Genomic DNA, 21,207 nt, shown 5'->3' on the forward strand with positions numbered 1-21,207 from the left:
ATTCAAGAACATGAAGGACAGTCTAGCAGCAAAAGTGGGTAGCTCTCTTCCCTCCACCCTCAAAGGCAGCACTCTTCCTTGTCCATCTCAACCAGAGACTGGTGGTGAGGCTTCCCTTAAGAGCCTTCCTCTGCAGCTACCTCCTGCCTGAAGCAGGACCACTTTGTAGGAGGCTGAAGAGGGGCCAATTCCACAGAGAGAGAGGGAGGCTGTGCAACACCAGGCAGACAAACCGGCTTCCACTGCTGCCATCAACATGGAAGGAAGCCAGAGGACCAGTGCTGTGTCATAGATGCGGGTAGTGTCAAAAGGGCACTCATTTGTTATCACAGTGTGGGCATCAGCTGCAAGGGCAGAACTGTTGCAACCGGTAAAGAGATGACAGCTACTGTCGACAACAGTGAGGGAGATGGCAAGTGCCAGCCCCACGCAGCAGTCTCCTGAGATCAAGACATTTGCCAGGGAGATAACAACCAGGATCCAAGGCAGGCAACGATGGAAGAAGCTCCGGGACACCAGGATTGCCAGGATGCAGGCAGCAATGCTCAAGAGCCCAGAAGCCACCGCAACAATATTAGCCACGACGTACTCTGAGGTGATGGTGTGCTTGTCCTGGCCATGTGGTGCAGGAGGGGGCCATGGATGATGGCCCCCAGCACCAAGGTCAAGTGGCCCAGGACCACCAGCAAGATGCCGCTGCGAGCTAGCTGCTGGGCTCTGCTGCCCGCCTCTGCAGGGAGGGAGGGAGGCTAGTGAGGACTGCCATGCCATGGGAGGCAAGGAAAGCCCAGGGGCGGGGCACCAAGCCCCCAAGAGGGAGAGGGGCTCCCCAGGGTGGTGCTAGACTGAGGCGCAAAGGAGGGCCAGGACTGAAGACGCTTAGGAAACCACCACCCCCCGCCGCGGCTGCCCTTCCTCGCCCCGCAACCTCTCAGAGCTAGGAGTTGCTCTTTAGGGGCCTGTAAAATTTCTCCATTCCTCTTCTGTGTTTGATGTTGGAGCATAGAGTTGGATGATGGTTATGTTAATAGGTTTCCCTTTAAGTCTCATTGATATTACTTGCTCAGATTTTGCGTTATAGCTCCTATTTGCTTTTGCTACATTGCTTCTCACTATTAGAACAACCCCATTTCTCCTTAATTTCTCATTTCCTGCATAACGTATTTTGTAGTTGCCTGATTGAAAGTGTTCCATTCTGGTCTATTTTAATTCACTCACGCCAAGTATTATAATATTGATACGTTCCATTTCTTGCTTGACAATTTCTAACTTTCCCTGGTTCATGCTTCTCGCATTCCATTATCCTATTATGTACATTGAACAACTCCGGACTCTCCTTTTGCATCTGTGTGCTTCAGCATCTGGGCTTCCTTTCAGCTTTGACTCAGCTGCATCACTAGTCACAGCGCTACTTGTGCTTTGTTCTTCCCTGGTAACTCGATGAGTGCCTTCTGACCTGAGGGTCTCATTTTCCAGCACTATCTTGTATTGTATTTTGGATAGTCTATTCATAGAGAGTTGCGCTATATGTTAAATATATAATAATAATAATAATAATAATAATAATTATAATAAAATTTTATTTTTGAGTCGCCTATCTGGCCGAATTAACGGCCACTCTAGGTGACGTACAACAGCATAATAAAATACAATATAAAATCACAACAACAACATTCAATAATTAAACTGCCCACTCTTAAATACATATATATATCCCTGCACAGAAATATAGGAGGATGAGCTTGATAGCTCCACCGAGAGTATCTGGATTAAAATTAATGGGGCAAGGAATAAAAACAACATGGTGGAGTCTACTGCCGACCACCCAATTAACGAGAAGACGAGGATGGAACTTTTACAAAGCAAATTATGAATGTTTCAAGGAGGCATGATGTAGTAGTAATGGGGGACTTCAATTAACCCAATATCTGTTGGGAGACAAATTCTGCCAACCACGGCCTCTCCAAGAAATTCCTGATTTGTGTTGGAGATAACTTTCTCCTACAGAAGGTGGAGGAAGCAACTAGAGGATCAGCTATCCTGGACTTGATTCTAAAAAACAGAGATGACTTGGTGGATGAAGTGGCAGTTACGGGAACTCTGGGGAAAGTGACCACATTATACTAGAGTTCTTGATTTTATTTATTTATTATTTGATTTATATCCCGCCCTTCCTCCCAGCAGGAACCCAGGGCAGAATCAAAAGGAAGCAAAACCCGAAAATAGCCATATGTGTAACCTGGACTTCAGGAAAGCTGATTTTAATAAACTCAGAACAGTGGTAAGTAAGGTTCCATGGCAAGCAATCCTAATAAGAAAAGGGAGTCCAAGATGGATGGGAGTTTCTAAAAGAGGAAATTCTAAAGGCACAATGGCAAACAATTACATCAAGGGGAAAAGGGGGAAGACAGCAGAAGAAGGCAATATGGTTTCACAGAAAGCTTAGAGATGACCTGAAAACACAAAAGGAAACATACAGGAAGGAAGGCTAGGCCACAAAGGAAGAGTACAGCCAGGTAGCACGGAATTGCAGAGATGGCATCAGGAAGGCTAAAGCTGAGAATGAGCTGAGGTTACAAAAAAGCTTTGTTCAGGTACATCCATAGTAAAAGACAGAGAAAAGAAATGGTGGTACAGCTCCTCAGTGAGGATGGCAAAATGATGACAAAGAAAAGGCAGAAGTGCTCAATTCTTACTTTGGCTCAGTCATCTCCCAAAAGAGGGTCTATGACGCTGCTGAGAAATGTGAAGTAGAAGGGGCAGGATTGCAGCTTGAGACTGATAGACAAATGCTCAAGGAATGCCTAATCACTTTGAACAAGTTCTAATCTCCAGGGCCCAATGAATTGAATCCTAGAGTATTGAAAGAACTGGCTGAAGGAACCACTGTCTTACTATCTTTGCAAAATTGTGGAGGATGGGTGAAGTACCGGATGACTGGAGGAAGGCTAATTTTGTCCTCAAAAAGGGCAAAAAGGAGGAACCTGGGAACTATAGACCAGTCAGCCTGACATTGGTCCATGGAAAAATTCTGGAGTAGATTATAAAGCAGTCAATCTGTAAGCATCTTGAAAACAATGCAGTGATACTAGAAGCCAGCATGGATTTATCAAGAACAAATCCTGCCAGACTAATCTTATCTCGTTTTTTGATTGGGTAACCTCTCTGGTAGACTGTGGGAATGCTGTGGACATAATGTATCTCAGCTTCAGCAAACCTTTTGACAAAGTGCCCCATGATATTCTGATTAGCCAGTTAGCTGATTGTGGACTGGATGGAACAACTGTCAGATGGATCCACAGTTGGCTACAGAATTATACTTAAAGAGTGCTTATCAATAGTTCCTTCTCAAATTGTGGGGAGGTAATGAGCAGGGTACTGCAGGGCTCAGTCCTAGGTCTAGTATTCTTCAACATTTTTATTAATGACTTGGATGACGAGTTGCAGGGAATGCTTATCAGTTTTGCAGATGGTACAAAATTGGGATAGCTACAAAATTAATAGGGATCTTAATCAGCTGGAGCATTGGGCTGAAAACAACAGAATTAAATTTAACAGGGATAGGTGCAAAGTTCTACACCTAGGAAAAAGAAACCAAATGCACAGTTATAGATGGGGGATATTTGGCTCAGCAATACTACATGCAAGAAAGATCTTGGGATTGTTGCTGATCAGAAGCTGAATATGAGCCAACATGTGGCTGCAAAAAAGGCAAATGATATTTTAGGCTGCATTAACAGGAGTATAGTTTCCAAATTGCATGAAGTATTGGTTCCCCTCTATTTGGCACTGGTTAGCCCTCATCTTGAGTACTGCATCCAGTTCTGGACACCACACTTTAAGAAGGATGCAGACAAACTGGAACACGAAGCGTCAAGGCGAGTTAAGCAGCAGAGCGAGTTCGGCAGCAGGGCGAGGAGGCCAGGGCCCCCCACTCTGCCCTTCTGTTCCCTGACCTCAACTAAACCACAGTCTCCAACCTATTGACGTAATAAACCTCAAACAAAACTATGCAGGTAAGAAGCCAGCAGGCGTGTGGGGGCTTTCCAGTGTTTTGCACAGCCTGCAGCATGTACGACTATCTGCCTGTTGGACAGCAGTCGTGGGTGTGCCCTCGGTGCAATGAGCTTTTGGCTCTCCGGGAACGACTTCATTTCCTTGAGGCCAAGGTGGCAGACCTGGAAAAGCTGAGAGAGGCAGAGAGGTGTGTGGAGGAGGCCTTCAGGGACATTATAGCTGTGTCCCACTCCAGCGATGATAGCTCTCCTGCTATCATGGAGAACGATGGTCTCGGGGAAGGAGAGCATCCAGCTGAGGAAGAGGGAAACAATCCCTTAGAAGGGACCCATTCCTTGGGGGATGAGCAGCTATCCTCTCGTGCCGAGGATATATCTCCAGGGGGTGGAGGGATCCTTGTAGTGGGTGATTCGATCATTAGGAACATAGACAGTGGGGTGTGTGATGGGCGTGTAGACCGCAAGGTGTTTTGCCTGCCTGGTGCGAAGGTTGCGGATATCGCCCGTCGTTTAGATAGTTTGGTAGACAGTGCTGGGAAGGAGTCAGTGGTCGTGGTGCACGTTGGCACCAACGACATGGGGAAATGCAGCCGTGAGGTCCTGGAAGCAAAATTTAGGTTGCTAGGTAGGATGCTGAAAGCCAGGACCTCCAAGGTGGCTTTCTCTGAAATGCTACCGGTTCCACGCGCAGGACCAGCCAGACAGGCCCAGCTTTGCAGTCTCAATGCGTGGATGAGACGATGGTGTCGGGTGGAAGGGTTTAGATTTGTTAGGCACTGGGGAACATTTTGGGACAAGCCGGGCCTGTACAAAAGGGACGGGCTCCACTTGAACCAGAATGGAACCAGACTGCTGGCACTTAAAATTAAAAAGGTGGCAGAGCAGCTTTTAAACTGACTGAGGGGGGAAACCCGACAGGAGCTGAGAAAGGTCCGGTTCGGAATAAACCTCCCCCCTGGGATAAAAACCAAAAAAATGATGAAATTTTAAAAGGGGTAGGCCTAGAAGTAGGCATTGTGAGAGCAGGGGCACAGGATATAAATTCAGAAGAGCAAAATTACCACAGGCCAAACCACAAGTGCCAAAGACACTTGAAGAGAGACACTGCTTACAAGTGCCTGTACGCTAATGCTAGGAGCCTCCGAACCAAGATGGGAGAACTGGAGTGCTTGGTCTTAGAGAAGAGCATTGATATAGTGAGCATAACGGAGACCTGGTGGAATGGAGAAAACCAGTGGGATACAGTTATCCCTGGATATAAACTATATCGGAAGGACAGGGAAGGACGTATTGGTGGCGGAGTCGCTCTATACGTGAAAGAAGGCATTGAATCCAGCAAGCTTGAAACCCCTAAAGAGGCAGACTCCTCCACAGAATCGTTGTGGGTGGTGATACCATGCCCCAGGAGGGACTTAATACTGGGAACGATCTATCGTCCCCCTGATCAAAATGCTCAGGGAGACCTTGAGATGAGATATGAAATTGAGGAAGCATCCAAACTAGGAAATGTGGTAGTAATGGGTGACTTCAACTACCCGGACATAGACTGGCCGCATATGCGTTCCAGTCATGACAAAGAAGCAAAGTTTCTAGATATTCTAAATGACTATTCCCTAGACCAGTTGGTCATGGAACCGACCAGAGGGACGGCAACCCTGGACTTAGTCCTCAGTGGGGACCGGGACCTGGTGCGAGATGTAAGTGTTGTTGAACCGTTTGGGAGCAGTGACCACAGTGCTATTAAATTAAACATACATGTAAATGGCCAATTGGCAAGAAAATCCAACACGGTCACATTTGACTTCAAAAGAGGAAACTTCACAAAAATGAGGGGATTGGTAAAAAGAAAGCTGAAAAACAAAGTCCAGAGGGTCACATCACTCGAAAATGCTTGGAAGTTGTTTAAAAACACTATATTAGAAGCTCAACTGGAGTGCATACCGCAGATCAGAAAAGGTACCGCCAGGGCCAAGAAGATGCCAGCATGGTTAATGAGCAAAGTCAAGGAAGCTCTTAGAGGCAAAAAGTCTTCCTTCCGAAAATGGAAGTCTTGTCCGAATGAAGAAAATAAAAAAGAACACAAACTCTGGCAAAAGAAATGCAAGAAGACAATAAGGGATGCTAAAAAAGAATTTGAGGAGCACATTGCTAAGAACATAAAAACCAACCAAAAATAATTCTATAAATACATTCAAAGCAGGAGACCATCTAGGGAGGCGATTGGACCCTTGGATGATAAGGGAGTCAAAGGTGTACTAAAGAACGATAAGGAGATTGCAGAGAAGCTAAATGAATTCTTTGCATCTGACTTCACAGTGGAAGATATAGGGCAGATCCCTGAACCTGAGCTAACATTTGCAGGAAGGGATTCCGAGGAACTGAGACAAATAGTGGTAACGAGAGAGGAAGTTCTAGGCTTAATGGACAATATAAAAACTGACAAATCACCGGGCCCAGATGGCATCCACCCGAGAGTTCTCAAAGAACTGAAATGTGAAATTGCTGATCTGCTAACTAAAATATGTAACTTGTCCCTCGGGTCCTCCTCCGTGCCTGAGGACTGGAAAGTGGCAAATGTAACACCAATATTCAAAAAGGGATCCAGAGGGGATCCCGGAAATTACAGGCCAGTTAGCTTAACTTCTGTCCCTGGAAAACTGGTAGAAAGTATTATTAAAGCTAGATTAACTAAGCACATAGAAGAACAAGCCTTGCTGAAGCAGAGCCAGCATGGCTTCTGCAAGGGAAAGTCCTGTCTCAGTAACCTATTAGAATTATTTGAGAGTGTCAACAAGCATATAGATAGAGGTGATTCAGTGGACATAGTGTACTTAGACTTTCAAAAAGCGTTTGACAAGGTACCTCACCAAAGACTTCTGAGGAAGCTTAGCAGTCATGGAATAAGAGGAGAGGTCCTCTTGTGGATAAGGAATTGGTTAAGAAGCAGAAAGCAGAGAGTAGGAATAAACGGACAGTTCTCCCAATGGAGGGCTGTAGAAAGTGGAGTCCCTCAAGGATCGGTATTGGGACCTGTACTTTTCAACTTGTTCATTAATGACCTAGAATTAGGAGTGAGCAGTGAAGTGGCCAAGTTTGCTGACGACACTAAATTGTTCAGGGTTGTTAAAACAAAAAGGGATTGCGAAGAGCTCCAAAAAGATCTCTCCAAACTGAGTGAATGGGCGGAAAAATGGCAAATGCAATTCAATATAAACAAGTGTAAAATTATGCATATTGGAGCAAAAAATCTGAATTTCACATATACGCTCATGGGGTCTGAACTGGCGGTGACCGACCAGGAGAGAGACCTCGGGGTTGTAGTGGACAGCACGATGAAAATGTCGACCCAGTTTGCGGCAGCTGTGAAAAAGGCAAATTCAATGCTAGCGATAATTAGGAAAGGTATTGAAAATAAAACAGCCGATATCATAATGCCGTTGTATAAATCTATGGTGCGGCCGCATTTGGAGTACTGTGTACAGTTCTGGTCGCCTCATCTCAAAAAGGATATAGAGTTGGAAAAGGTTCAGAAGAGGGCAACCAGAATGATCAAGGGGATGGAGCGACTCCCTTATGAGGAAAGGTTGCAGCATTTGGGGCTTTTTAGTTTAGAGAAAAGGCGGGTCAGAGGAGACATGATAGAAGTGTATAAAATTATGCATGGCATTGAGAAAGTGGATAGAGAAAAGTTCTTCTCCCTCTCTCATAATACTAGAACTCGTGGACATTCAAAGAAGCTGAATGTTGGAAGATTCAGGACAGACAAAAGGAAGTACTTCTTTACTCAGCGCATAGTTAAACTATGGAATTTGCTCCCACAAGATGCAGTAATGGCCACCACCTTGGACGGCTTTAAAAGAAGATTAGACAAATTCATGGAGGACAGGGCTATCAATGGCTACTAGCCATGATGGCTGTGCTGTGCCACCCTAGTCAGAGGCAGCATGCTTCTGAAAACCAGTTGCCGGAAGCCTCAGGAGGGGAGAGTGTTCTTGCACTCTGGTCCTGCTTGCGGGCTTCCCCCAGGCACCTGGTAGGCCACTGTGAGAACAGGATGCTGGACTAGATGGGCCACTGGCCTGATCCAGCAGGCTCTTCTTATGCTCTTATGTTCTTAGAGGAGGGCAACAAAGATGAACAGGGGACTGGAAACAAAGCCCTATGAGGAGAGACTGAAAGAACTGGGCATGTTTAGTCTTAAGAAGAGAAGACTGAGGGGAGGCATAATAGCACTCTTCAAGTACTTGAAAGGTTGCCACACAGAGGAAGGCCGGGCTCTCTTCTTGATTGTCCCAGAGTGCAGGACACGGAATAATGGGCTCAAGTTACATGAAGCCAGATTTCAGCTGAACATCAGGAAAACCTTCCTAACTGTTAGAGCAGTACAACAATGGAACCAACACTGGAGGCATTCTGGAGGCAGCTGGACATCCACCTGTCGGGAATGCTTTCATTTGGATTCCTGCATTGAGCAGCAGGTTGGACTTGATGGCCTTATAGGCCCCTTCTAACTCTACTATTCTATGTGCAATTCATGTGGAAAGTGTGCAATCAGCAGAAATCTTTTTAGCAGAAAGCCTTGATACTGAAGAAGACACTATATCTGCTGTGAACACAGTAACTCAGTTGTGAAGACAGGATTGATACTGTGTGCTTGAGACTTCCAAGGGAAAGATGGTGTGTTTTCAGAGGAAACATGAACGGTGGCAAGCAATTTCTGAAGCCCCCTATTTCTCACACAAGTGATTTAGGAGTTAAATTTCTGTGCATCTTTGCCCACTGTTTTCTGGTATGTTGTCTGGCATGGCACAAAAACATCTGACAGCGATTACAACTCTCTCACCAGCACTCAGTGCAAACGGAAAGAATTAAGTCACTTCATATTATTGTGAATGACACAAGAACAAGTATTACAACTTTGACAGGTGATGTGTGGCTAAACATAGCTCTGAATAGGATTGGTATGATCTATTATGATCAGTGACCTGCTATTGTGCTATTGAGACAGGAGAGAATGTCAGCCTGCTCCAGAGATTTATGCTGTGCAGGACTTTGCAGAAGAAAAATAAAAAATGTTCTGGACATTTTTAATTTCATGTTTAATGCCAAGTATCTTTAAATTACAATCATTTACTATTAAAATACATGTTTAATGATGTTTATATTACCGTAAGTACCATTTGACTCCCGATGTTCCATCTTGATCTCTGAGATCTTCTGATGGGGCAATTTAGATGGTTCCCCATGCCCCTGAGGTTTGGTTGGCTTCCACCAAGGGCCAAGCCTTTAGTGTGGTAGGCCCTGCTCTGTGGAACTCCCTATCAATAGAGGTTTGGCAAGAACTATTCCTTATTTTTTTCAGGCATCTCTTAAAAACTGCAATTTTTAGAGCCTTTTAATACAAATTTTCTTCCCACCCCACCAATGCAGTATATCTTGATGCTTCATTGTTGTTTTTAAGGATGTTTTCTTGGTTTTTAATTTTATCGTGTCTTTGTATGTTGTAGGCCTCTTTGATGTACTTTTAGAAAAATTGGTTTATAAGTCCTTCAATAAATATTTAAATATGTATTTAATATGAAGATTAAAAAAGCCCTTTTGCATGAGTTTCATGTGCCATTTTGAGTTACACCCCACCCCAATTCATTTTAAAAAGCTCTGCAGTGGAACAAAGTGGCTACAGTCTCCTCTCCTCTTTGATGCTCTGGCAAGAGAGCTGAGTGTCACTGCCATGCTTTTTTATGTTTGCTTTTTTCAAACACCTTTGTGATTTTGCTCTTCTGCTCTTTGCAATAAATAAATAAAGATTTTCTGCAGTCTCAGAACATTAAGAAGAGCCTGCTGGATCAGGCCAGTGGCTCATCCAATCCGGCATCCTCTTATCATAGTGGCCAACCATATGCCTATGGAAGTCCACAAGGACATAAGTGCAGTCATACCATAGATTTATATAATGGCATTTATGATACTGGCAGTTTTATTTTCAGTTCTTTTCCTAATGATCCCTAACATGGAATTTGCCTTTTTTACAGCTGCTGAACACTGGGTGGTCATCTTTATTGATCTCAGATTCTGGTTCCTGGTCAGTTACCACCAGTTCAGACCCTATGAGTGTATATTTGAATTTTTTTGCCCCAACGTGCATCCTTTTACACTTGCTTACATTTTATTGCCCATTCACTGTTTCGAGAGCTCTTCAGATAGTTCCTTTTTGTTTTAACCACCCTGAACAATTTGGTATAATCAGCAAACTTTGCTACCCCTAACTATCTATGAACAAGTTAAAAAGCATAGGTCCTAATACCAATCCTCAAGGGATTTCAGTTTTTAGTTCTCTTCATTGGGAGAACTGTCTGTTTATTCCTACTCTCTGCTTCCTGTTGCATAACCAGTTCCTGTTCCACAAGAGGAGCTCTCCTCTTATCCCATCACTGCTAAGCTTACTCAGGAATCTTTGGTGAGGTACTTTGTTGAAAGCATTTTGAAAAGTAAGCTTTTTGAAAAGCTTTTTTAAAACTATACTGTGACAAGTGGATCTGTATGCTTGCTGACACTCTCAAAGAACTATTAAATAGGTAAGACAGGACTTACCCTTGAAGAAGCCCTGCTGGTTCTGCTTCAGCAAAGCTTGTTCTTCTACATGCTTGGTTATCTTATCTTTAACAATACTTGCCACCACTTTTCCTGGAACCAAATATTAAGATGACCACCATGTAATTTCTCAGATCCCCTTTTACATACTTGGTTATCTTATCTTTAACAATACTTGCCACCACTTTTCCTGGAATGAAATATTAAGATGACCACCATGTAATTTCTCAGATCCCCTTGGATCCCTTTTTAAAAATTGGTGTTACATAGGCCACTTTCCAGTCCACAAGTATGGAGGTGGATCTGAGGGATAAGTTACATATTCTTGTTAGAAGATCAGCAGCTTCACTTTTCAGAATTCATAGGTGGATGCCATCTGGACCTGGCAATTTGTCAGCTTTTATTTTGTCTATAAGTCCTAGAACTTCATCTCTCGTCACCATTTGCCTCAGTTCCTCAGACTCCCATCCTGCAAAAATTAGTTCAGGCACAAGGATCTGCTCTTTATATTCCTCTTGAAGACAGATACAAAGAATTCATTCAACAATTCAGAAGAACACCAGTGAAACACAGGAGGGTAGTGGTTTGGTTAACTACCTTGTGTAAATGCCCTTCAAAAAGTGAGTGAACAGAGTGACAGTTCTGGAGTAAGCACCTAATGGAGAAGCACAACAAGTCTACCGTTAGTAAATTACAAGTTGCAGAATAGAATCATATTACTGCACATTTGTAAGAGTGCAGCCTCTTCAGCTATTTTTACCACCTGTGTTGCCTTAAAGAGTATGTTATCCAGTGTCTTTATATGCCATTGCAGAGTGGATGTGTGTGCTCCTGACATGACAACTACTGTAGATTTCCTGTCACAGGTCAGTCCCTCCAGGGATGCTGTGAATTCTGCTGTGAATTCCACTAATAGAAAGGAATATTGGTATTCAACCACAAGTGTTCATTCTTACAAACCTTCTTAGAGGAAGAAATTAATCTTGACTTGCTCAGATTCATGGTGCCAGCCAGCAGTAGTTCAAATCTCATACAAAAGCCTTCTTTTTTTTCTTTCTGATTGACTAATTTGTCACTGCGGGGCTAGTGTTTGGTGTCAGCTGAGTGTTCTATTATATATTTTTTTCTCACGGTTTTAAGCCCGAAATTGGGTAGCGCTCCTCGCTTTAGAATTGATAAGAATTGAGCAAGCCTTGTCACTGGAGTGGATAGATCATTTCTCAGTGGAAGGAGGACGTTTTGAAGAATGAAGGTTCACAGGAATTACCTTCCAGATCATAAGGCACCTGAGGTTGTCTAGCAAAGGAAAGCGGTATGCCTTAATTTTAATTCCTCTGAAGTCGGCACAGGAATTATTACTGGGCATCTTTCTTTCTATTTTCTCAATATTTTTGGTTCTTTCCAGCACCTCAGGCCAGTACTCAAGTCAAAGGCTAATGCAACATTTAACTTTTAAAGTTTTGATCTGGCTATCCCAGCCGTAGTATACTGTCCCAGTATACTGATAATATTCTTGTGGTTTTTCTGATATTGACTTGTAAATCTGAAGTAGGGGAAACCCCTAAAGTCTGATTCATCGTAATGTCTAGTAATGCAGCAAACTGAAATGTAAGGCAAATACTGGTCGATATCACTTCCTCTGATAGCCATTGGCACTTGCTGCTTCACTTGGTTGTGTGGTCAGAATGAGACCTTTGAGAAATGAAGCATGCAGAGAGGAAGGCTATTTAAAATCTGTTTTAAAAAGAAGCTAAGGGTAACCCACCTGTCTCCCAAAGCACAACCCACTGAGGACCGAGCATGCTCAGTAGCCATGTGCTCTTGATTTTCCATTGACATGAAAAATGGCTAAGAGAAGGTAGGAGGTAGAATAGAGTATCCTGGGAGATGTTCTGACTGGCTGGCTGCCTAGAATTCTGAACAGCAGCACTCATACTATGAGGTGAGGATAGACTGCAACATTATGCTTCAGATCCCACCTGTGCTGATTTATGCCTTTCAGAAATGAGAGTCCTAGATTCCTGTGTCTGATGAGAATTAAACCCCTGAAAAGGGATTGGAAGGGAATGGGTTGTAGAAAGGCAGGAGGTGGTGTACTTAAAATGGGGAAGAAGGAAATAACAGTTCTAGCAAAACTTTGGGATGAAAAGCTTGTAGTTTCTCTTGATACCATACAAAGACTTGCAAATTATACGGAACCACTGTCATCCCGTCTAAGATTGCTGCTGCTACATCAGAGGCTAGTAAGGTATAAGTAATTAGTATCTACTGCTGAGAAAGCATATGTCAAAAGAACAATATTAGTAGTAGAAAATAAATCTTAGGCAGCAACAAAGTTGGCCACTGTCATAGAGACCCTGGCAACCACATTGCTAGCCACCACTTCCAGCATCACTCCTGACAGTGCCCCACACTGCCTATGTATGGAAAGCACCAAACTACAATGGCAGAAAATCCTTGATGATGGCATGTAACCCATTTCAAATATGCTGCAAGAAGGAATTCACATGGTTCTTCTAGTAGCAGAAATATTTGTGCCTGCAATCAGAGGCTCCCCTCAAGCAAGGGCAGTCCAAACATTGACAAGCAACAGAACAATCCTTTTTGCTATAGAGAAAACCAGAGACGGAGGGCAGCTAGCTCCACTGCTTCAAGTGTGCATGGATAACCTATGCTATAGAAAGATTCTTTCAAGGGAAAGGTCAGAGAGCCACCTGGACAAACAAGAATGGAAATATTATAGCAAGCTCTCAGGAAGTAACACCATGAGATGCTCACTGGGGAAAAATACCACAAGAAGAAAGGGGTGGGTATTTTGGCTCACCCAGAAAGGTAGAAATATAGCCTGTGAAATCAAGAGCCTACTGTATTGGGGGAGGGGTCTGGAGGGCAATAGCAATTTCAGACAGAAGGATAATTTCAAAAAGAATGGAACCTACACTTAACATTATGTTTGTTTATTATGTTTATACCCTGCCTTTTTTCTGCTATGGAACCCAAGATATAGATGTAGTTCCTCGATGATCACCTATCCAGACAGTGACCAGACCCACACCTTAGTTTCAACAAGGTGTTGACCTCATAATGCCTTCAGACCACACCCTGAAATCATCCTACAAAGCAGCTCCCATACTCTGCAGGCAAAAGTGTATGCTAGGGCCTTCAAAATCTCTGACCCATGACAGTGCCCTTCCCCATCCACCATTCCTGGTAAGTGTCATTCATGGAACGACCTAGCCATATAGCATGATCCCAAACAATATTGTATTCACTGAGATAATGCACCCATCTCTTTTAAGGATCTTGAATTATAGTGGAAATATGCCTTTTTGCTGATGCTGCTCTGGATGTCTAAAAGTATCCATAGTTGGAGTAGAACAGAGAGGTTGGTGTTCACCAACAGGGAGGCCTATACTCCAGATTGCCTTTACCCTGCATATTTTTAGCTACATATATTCATGGCCACAGTATACGGGGTACAGTTACATTAGGCATACATTGTCCCCTACATCCTGAGTTGGGAGAATGGAGTTGAGGTTCCTGTTGTGAGTTTATATGTCTGGAGCCTTGAGACCAAGTACCTACAAGTGGTCTAAGAAAACAAATGTTAGCAAATGTTGGAAGTGCATAGTACTGTCAGGCTTGCTGTTTATAGGAACTGTAGTGAATGGATCCTGCACAAAAAAGAAGCATTTGTGCATCCAACAAAGTTCCTATTTGTGTGTTCTTAAGTTCTGGAGATAGGCCACATACCCTATTTGTGATACAGGTTTCCAGTTTTTTCCTGTCTTAATTTTACACCAGTGAGGAAGAGAGAGCTTTGACCTGAAAGAAGATTGTATCAGACTAAGGGTCAAAACTAGGCATGAGGTCTATCACATGGTGAATCCTGGTGGATAAGGCTTTAAAAAAAAATATCTAGGAGAGGAAGAAGGCAACTGAGATTTTGGCACAGGTGGGGAGCTTTAACGCTTGCCTTGCACAATGGTTCTACTGTAATCGTCACCCATTGCAAATAGCCGGTGCTGAAAAGGGAGGATTCCAAGTAGGACTGGGTTGGGGGGAAAGGGTTAAAGCCTCCTTCCATGATGTCCCCTTTTGTCAAACATAACAAAGTCATGTCTGGTTTGGCCTAAAGCTGACTGCTTCTCATGCCAGTTTTGTATGCCCCATACACTGACTTCTATTTGCACCATTGTAATTTGGAATTATGTTGGTGTAAGAGATTTAGTTGGAGCCCTGTCCTCAACCAATTGCCATCTCAGGTTGAATTGCAATGAGAAACACCTTTGGATTTTAGCCTGGGGGGGGGGACTAAGGAGCTACACGAGAAGATTATAAATCATGTTGGCAGAGAACAGTGATTACTGTATTCAGTGGACCTTACAGGAATGTGTAGATAGAACAGATGGCAATCATAATCACACATGCACAGAAAGTTGAAAATCCTAACTTGTAGGCTAGCTTTAATTTTATCAACCTGTGTCCCGAGGATCTGCTTCAGATTTCAGTTGTTTATGGAGAGAAATGTTTTAGGTCAGATTCCCACTGGTGAATACATTTCAAGGTTAAATGACAAAAATGTATCTGTAATATTTTATTTTCTATAAGGCACAACATCTATAGTTGAATTTTCAACATATGAAAGCCCCTCCCCTTAAACAAAGAGATTGGTGCTTTTTGGTGTACACACTACTCACATAGACCCATTTAATAGTTGATAAGCAATGTCTAGAACCAGTGAACTGTTCAGATATACCTCCTATGTAGGAATAATCACTTCTGATCTGAAACTAGGTGCCCCTTCCTAAGCATACAGTTTTTGACCTCTTGATGCTGCTTACCTGCTCTGCTCCCATTGTGGGGGAATTCTGATGAACCTCTGGGCTCTAAAGTTTAGAATCTAAACATCATTTCCATATTTCCTAAATACAGATTGCTACTTGTACTATTGAAGTGATAAGGACTGGTTGTCTTATGTAAAATGGACTAACTAGGCAGAATGGAAAAGGCATTAAAAATCCTATGGCCTTCATCCAGTTGCACAGGTGTGTGTTTTTAAAGCCTACCATTGAAACCCAGTGTATATTTATTTAGGCGTCCCACTCTATTTGATGTCCCTTATTCTCAGGTAAACGTGCATAAGATTAAAATCTAAATCTGGCTTGTTTTCTCTGTTTGTTGTGTTTATTGTGGGATTTTGTCTTTGTCTTTTGATTTGTTTTAATGAAACTTACGTTGTCTTATGTTGTTCACTGCTTTGGTATATTAGCTGAAACGCAGTGTATCAGTCTGCTTTTGAATGAATAAAAATTGTTTCCAATATATCATTCAGTTTCATTATGTATATAGAATGTTCATGAAGGCATTCTTAGGCTATTGGCTGACATACAGAAGCATAGCAAACAAAAGATGGACAGTCTACTGTATTCCCCCACTCACACACGCACAGCTTGCTTGGGAAGATTCATGTATGATGACTGCTCAAGGCTTTAGCAAGGGAACAATGTTGTTAGTAGATCACATGTTTTGTATTCAAATATCATCCCTGGTCTTTTTTTTACCCTTTGAGTTCATTTTGGTTTTTAAAAGGAGTTACATACAGTGCTAAGTTTATAGCATACATTTGTATAGCTGGAGAAAATATTACATTAGATTCAAACATAAAGACAACATTTCTCAAACACATGTTTGCGGTATCTCTTTCTGTGACTGATGGTGTAGTGGTTAAGGTGTTGGACTACGTCCTGGGAGACCAGGGTTTGAATCCCCACACAAGCCATGAAGCTCACTGGGTGACCTTGGGCCGGTCACTGCCTCAGCCTCAGAGGAAGGCAATGATAAACCCCCTCTGAATACCGCTTACCATTCATAGGGTCGCTATAAGTTGGAATCGACTTGAAGGCACTCCATTTTATTTTTCAATATTATTTAATACTGTTGAGGAACTCCTTGAATCTGAGCTGCTAAAGCTTCTTGCTGACTGCTTTGCGTGGTAAAATTATTTGAGATTATCTCATTTTCAGGAATACTGAAAATGTATTTCTATATATCTGTTAAACACACCCATTTTCACATATTTAGATATTTACATAGTACTGAAGGTGCTAACACTGGGGAATTCAAAGCGTTCTCTGAATAAATACACAGTTCAAATTTATATTAGTTGATCACTCACTGACCATCTGATCCAAGGGTAAAATCTGTGTTTAATAAAAGAAATCACAATCTTTAAGCAACATATTATTGAAGTACCTCAGAAAAGTATATCGCCTGAGTGCTGCTGTAGTGGTGTTTTGAAAGTGAGTGAATTTTTATCTGTGATAATGACATCCTAAGAATTTTCTTTCATACCACCACATAAAGTAAATATTTTCAGATGCTGTACCACTTGTTTGCAATTACTTTACCTTGTCATTTCACAACCTTTATGGGAAGAAATCAGTTCTCAAAGAAAATCACATGGCTATTACCAAGTAAGAACACACTAAACAAAAATCAGAACTAGAATATGGACTTTTGTAGAAACAGCCCTGGCTTTTAATCCAGTGCTACACCTTTGGCATGATTTGGCTAACATTAAAGTGTTGCTAGAATAAAAGAACATTTCCTTTAATTAGAAGTATTTAATTAGAAGCTCACATTTTGTTGCTTTCTACTCTCTTTAAGATGGATGAGATAAAAGGCAAAGAGAGAGTGATTTTCGCTCTGGAGAAAGATCTTGGTGTGCAGGCAGGCCATACACAAAAGTTGCTGCTCCAAAAAGAAGCACTGGATGAACAACTTGTTCAAGTCAAAGAGGCAGAACGGTTCCATGGCAGCCCCAAGAAAGAACTTCCTCCTGGTGTGGGAGATGTGACTGAACTTGTGGGAACCCCGGTAAGAAAACTGTTTTTCACATGCATATCAAAATTGAAGTTATTTCAGCAGTATAGTGATTCCAGCTAATAGATTGTAACTAACTCCCTGCATGGGGTGGAGTTATTTATTTATTTAATATCCCACCCTTCCTTCCAGTAGGAGGCCAGGGCCGCAAATAAAAACACTAAAAACACTCCAAAACATCATAAAAACAGATTTTAAAATATATTAAAACAAAACATCTTTAATAACATCTTTTCAAAAGCTTTAAAAGCATCTTAAAAGCATTTCCAACACATGCAGATTGAGATAAGGTCTCTACTTAAAAGGCTTATGAAAGATGAAGGTCTTCAGTAGGTGCCGAAAAGATAACAGTCTAATATTTAATGGAAGGGAATTCCAAAGGGTAGGTGCCACTACACTAAAGGTCTGCTTCCTGTGATGTGCAGAACAGACCTCCTGATAAGATGGTATCCACAGATGACCCTCACCTGCAGAGTGCAGTGATTGACCGGGTAAGTAAGGGGTAAGATGATCTTTCAGTATCCTGGTCCCAAGCTGTATAGGGCTTTGTACACCAAAAGTAGTTTAGCCCGGTAGCTAATGGGCAACCAGTACAATTCGTTCAGCAGTGGGATGACATGTTGGCAATACCCTGCCCCAATGAGCAGTTCTGCCACTGCATTTTGCACCAGCTGCCGCTTCCAGACCAACCTCAAGAGCAGCCCCGCATATAGCGCATTACAGTAATCCAGCCAGGAGATTACTAGTGTGTGGACAACAGCTGTCAGGCTATCATCCAGAAACAGTCTCAGCTGTCTTACCAGCCAAAGCTGGTAAAAGGCTCTCCAAGCCACTGTGGTCACCTGGGCCTCTAGTGACAAAGATGGATCCAGAAGCACCTCCGGACTATGAACCTTCTCTTTCAGAGGGAGTATGACCCCATCCAAAGCAGGCAACTGAGCAATTATTCGAACTCAGGAACCACCAACCCACAGCACCTCCATCTTGCTAGAATTCATACTCAGTTTATTGGCCCTCATCCAGCCCATCACTGATTCCAGGTTCCAGTCCAGGGCTTGCATGGCCTCTCCTGATTCAGAAGTTACAGAGAAATGGAGCTGGGTATCATCACTGGTACTGCTGACACCTCACCCCAAATTTCTTGATGACCTCTCCCAAGGGCTTCGTATAGATGTTAAAGAGCATGGGGGACAAGATGGTACCCTGTGGCACCCCACAGCACAGCTGCCAGGGGACTGAAAGACAATATCCCAATGCTGTTCTTTGAAAATGACCCTGGAAATAGGATTGGAACCACTGTAAAACAGTGCCTCCAATACGCATCTCACCAAGTCAGCCCCAAAGGATACCACCGTCAATGGTATCAAAACCCATTGAGAGATCAAGTAAGAGTAACAGGATCGCACCCCCCCGTCCGTCTCCTTTCAAAGGTCATCCATCAGGGTGACCAAGGCCAATTCAGTCCCATAGTCAAGCCTGAACCCAGATTGGAATGGGTCAAGATAATCTGTTTCATCCAAGAGTACTTGCAATTATTGCACCACAGCCCTCTCAATCACCTTACCCAAGAAGTGGGTATTTGCGACTTGGTGGTAGTTGTCACAAACCAATGGGTCCAGTGTGGGTTTTTTCAGGAGCACTCAGATCACTGCCTCTTTCATGGCAGCTGGAACCACACCCTGCTGCAAAGACACATTGACCGTACCCTGGATCCACTCTGTCAAACTCCTCGGCAAGTTTTAATAATTCAAGAAGGGCAAGAGTTGAGAAGACATGTTACTGACCTTATCATGGCAAGCACTTTGTCCACATCATCAGGCCACATCAACTGAAACCAGTCCCAAGATGTTGCAGCAGACATTGCACTGGACACCTCACTGGGGACTACAGTAGATGTGGATAGGGCATCAAGATTGCTACAGAGGTGAGCAATTTTACCCTCGAAGTGCCTTGCATACAATTTACAGTGGGCCTCTGAAGGGTCTAAAATGCCATTTCCTGGAGTTGATGTCAACAGATCCCTGACAGTACAGAAAAGGTCCATTGGGTGTCTACTTGAGGCTGTGATGGTGGCAGAGAAGTGGGCCTTCTTCACCTCCCTCACCACCACACAATAGGCACAGTTATGATGTTTTATTAGTGCCCAATCAACCTCACTACATGTCTTTCACCACTTGCGCTCCAGCCATCATGCAGCCTGTTTCATTGCCCTTAGCTCATTGGTGTACCAGGGTGCAAACTGGGCTCCACAATGCCGAAGAGGGGAAACCATGTTAAGACCCTGATGCGCCTCGCTGTTCCACAGTGTGACAAGGTCTTCAACAGGGTCACCTGCTCTATCTACTGGGAACTCCCTCAGGGCATTCAGGAATCCAGTGGATTCCATTAGTTTCTGGGGGTGGACCATCTTAATCTGTCTGTCCTTCCTGCAAGGGAGGATCAGAGCTGTAAGTCTAAACTTCACCAGGAAGTGGTCTGACTATGACAGCCTTTCCCAACTAGTGGGCCACCAGATGTTGTTGGACCACAATTCCCATCTTTTGTGACCATTGGCAATGCTGGCTGAGGCTGATGGGAGTTGTGGTCCAACAACATCTGGTGGCCCACTAGTTGGGAAAGGCTGGACTATGACAATGGGGTGACATCCATCTCCAGACCACCCCTTCCTGCATCTGGAGCAAAAATCAAGTCAAGAGTGTGCCCTGCCCTATGTTTTGGGCCAATGACAACTTGTGACAGCCCTATGGTCATCAGGGAGGCCATGAAGTCACGAGCTGGAACAGTAGAGGCAGCCTCAGCATGGACACTGAAATCATCTTGGACTGTCATTCTGGGCTCATCCAATACCACAGCCAAGACAGCCTTCCCCAACACAGTCAGAGAAGCTGCTGGACAACAGGGTGGACAGTACACCAGCAGCAACCCTAGTTTACTGTCTCCAGGCCCTCACAGCCAGCTCCAAGACAGAGTGGTTTCCTGGTGACAGAGATGGAAGTTCTGTAGACCACGGCAACCCCTCCCCCTCTCCCTGCAGCCTGTGGTGGTGTTGCTCCAAGCATCCAGATGGGCAAAGCTGGATCAGATCAATTCCTCCCAGCTCACCCACCCACAGCTTTGTAATGCACAATAAATTGGCACCCTCCATGATTAAATCATGGATGAATGTGGTCTTATTGTGTATCGATCTGGCGTTAAACAGTAGCATACACATGCCAGTGGGCACAGCAGATAAGCAATGAGCAACCCATCCATTGAAGGAGTGAAAATGAGGAACAAGGTGTAGATAGCCTTGCCTTCATCTTCTGTGGTAGCTCACCACCTCCGCATATATACCTCCCTCTACCCATGATCGTTGAGATTGGGGTGGCATCACCCATGTCCCTCCTTACTAAGATTCCTCCTAAGCACCTGATATGGACGCATCAAGAGCCCACCAACAAAACCTACCTGAACCAATTATCCAAGTAGGTCTCTGAGAGAATTGGGCACAATCGGACTGGGTTTTTATGTCCCCTGACCCAGCCAGGAGCTGATATAAGAGGCTGCAAGATTGATTGCAGCCTCTCTCTGGATTCAGGGTCAGGCAGCGGATCCCTGTCGTTGCCACACTTACAGGGACGTCAGATGTCTCAAGAGACAGCAACCCAGGGGAGTGAGCAAGCAAGCACCTAGATGCTCAAATACTCCCAGGGCAGGTTATAACCTGCAAAAGCAA

At 43.6% G+C, this 21,207-nt stretch overlaps 1 protein-coding gene across 4 annotated transcripts in view; it reads left to right on the forward strand.

The window, feature by feature from the left end:
* Positions 1 to 21,207, forward strand: part of JAKMIP1 (janus kinase and microtubule interacting protein 1) — a 206,847-nt gene that overhangs the window by 35,829 nt on the left and 149,811 nt on the right. For all 4 annotated transcript variants that reach the window (XM_061582551.1, XM_061582548.1, XM_061582550.1 and 1 more), the window contains one exon: positions 17,277 to 17,486. In XM_061582551.1, coding sequence (XP_061438535.1) covers positions 17,277 to 17,486 — 210 coding nt within the window. The remainder of the gene's footprint in view (positions 1 to 17,276; positions 17,487 to 21,207) is intronic.

The sequence above is a fragment of the Rhineura floridana genome, chromosome 8 (assembly GCF_030035675.1).
Source record: "Rhineura floridana isolate rRhiFlo1 chromosome 8, rRhiFlo1.hap2, whole genome shotgun sequence".
NCBI classification, from domain to species: domain Eukaryota; kingdom Metazoa; phylum Chordata; class Lepidosauria; order Squamata; family Rhineuridae; genus Rhineura; species Rhineura floridana.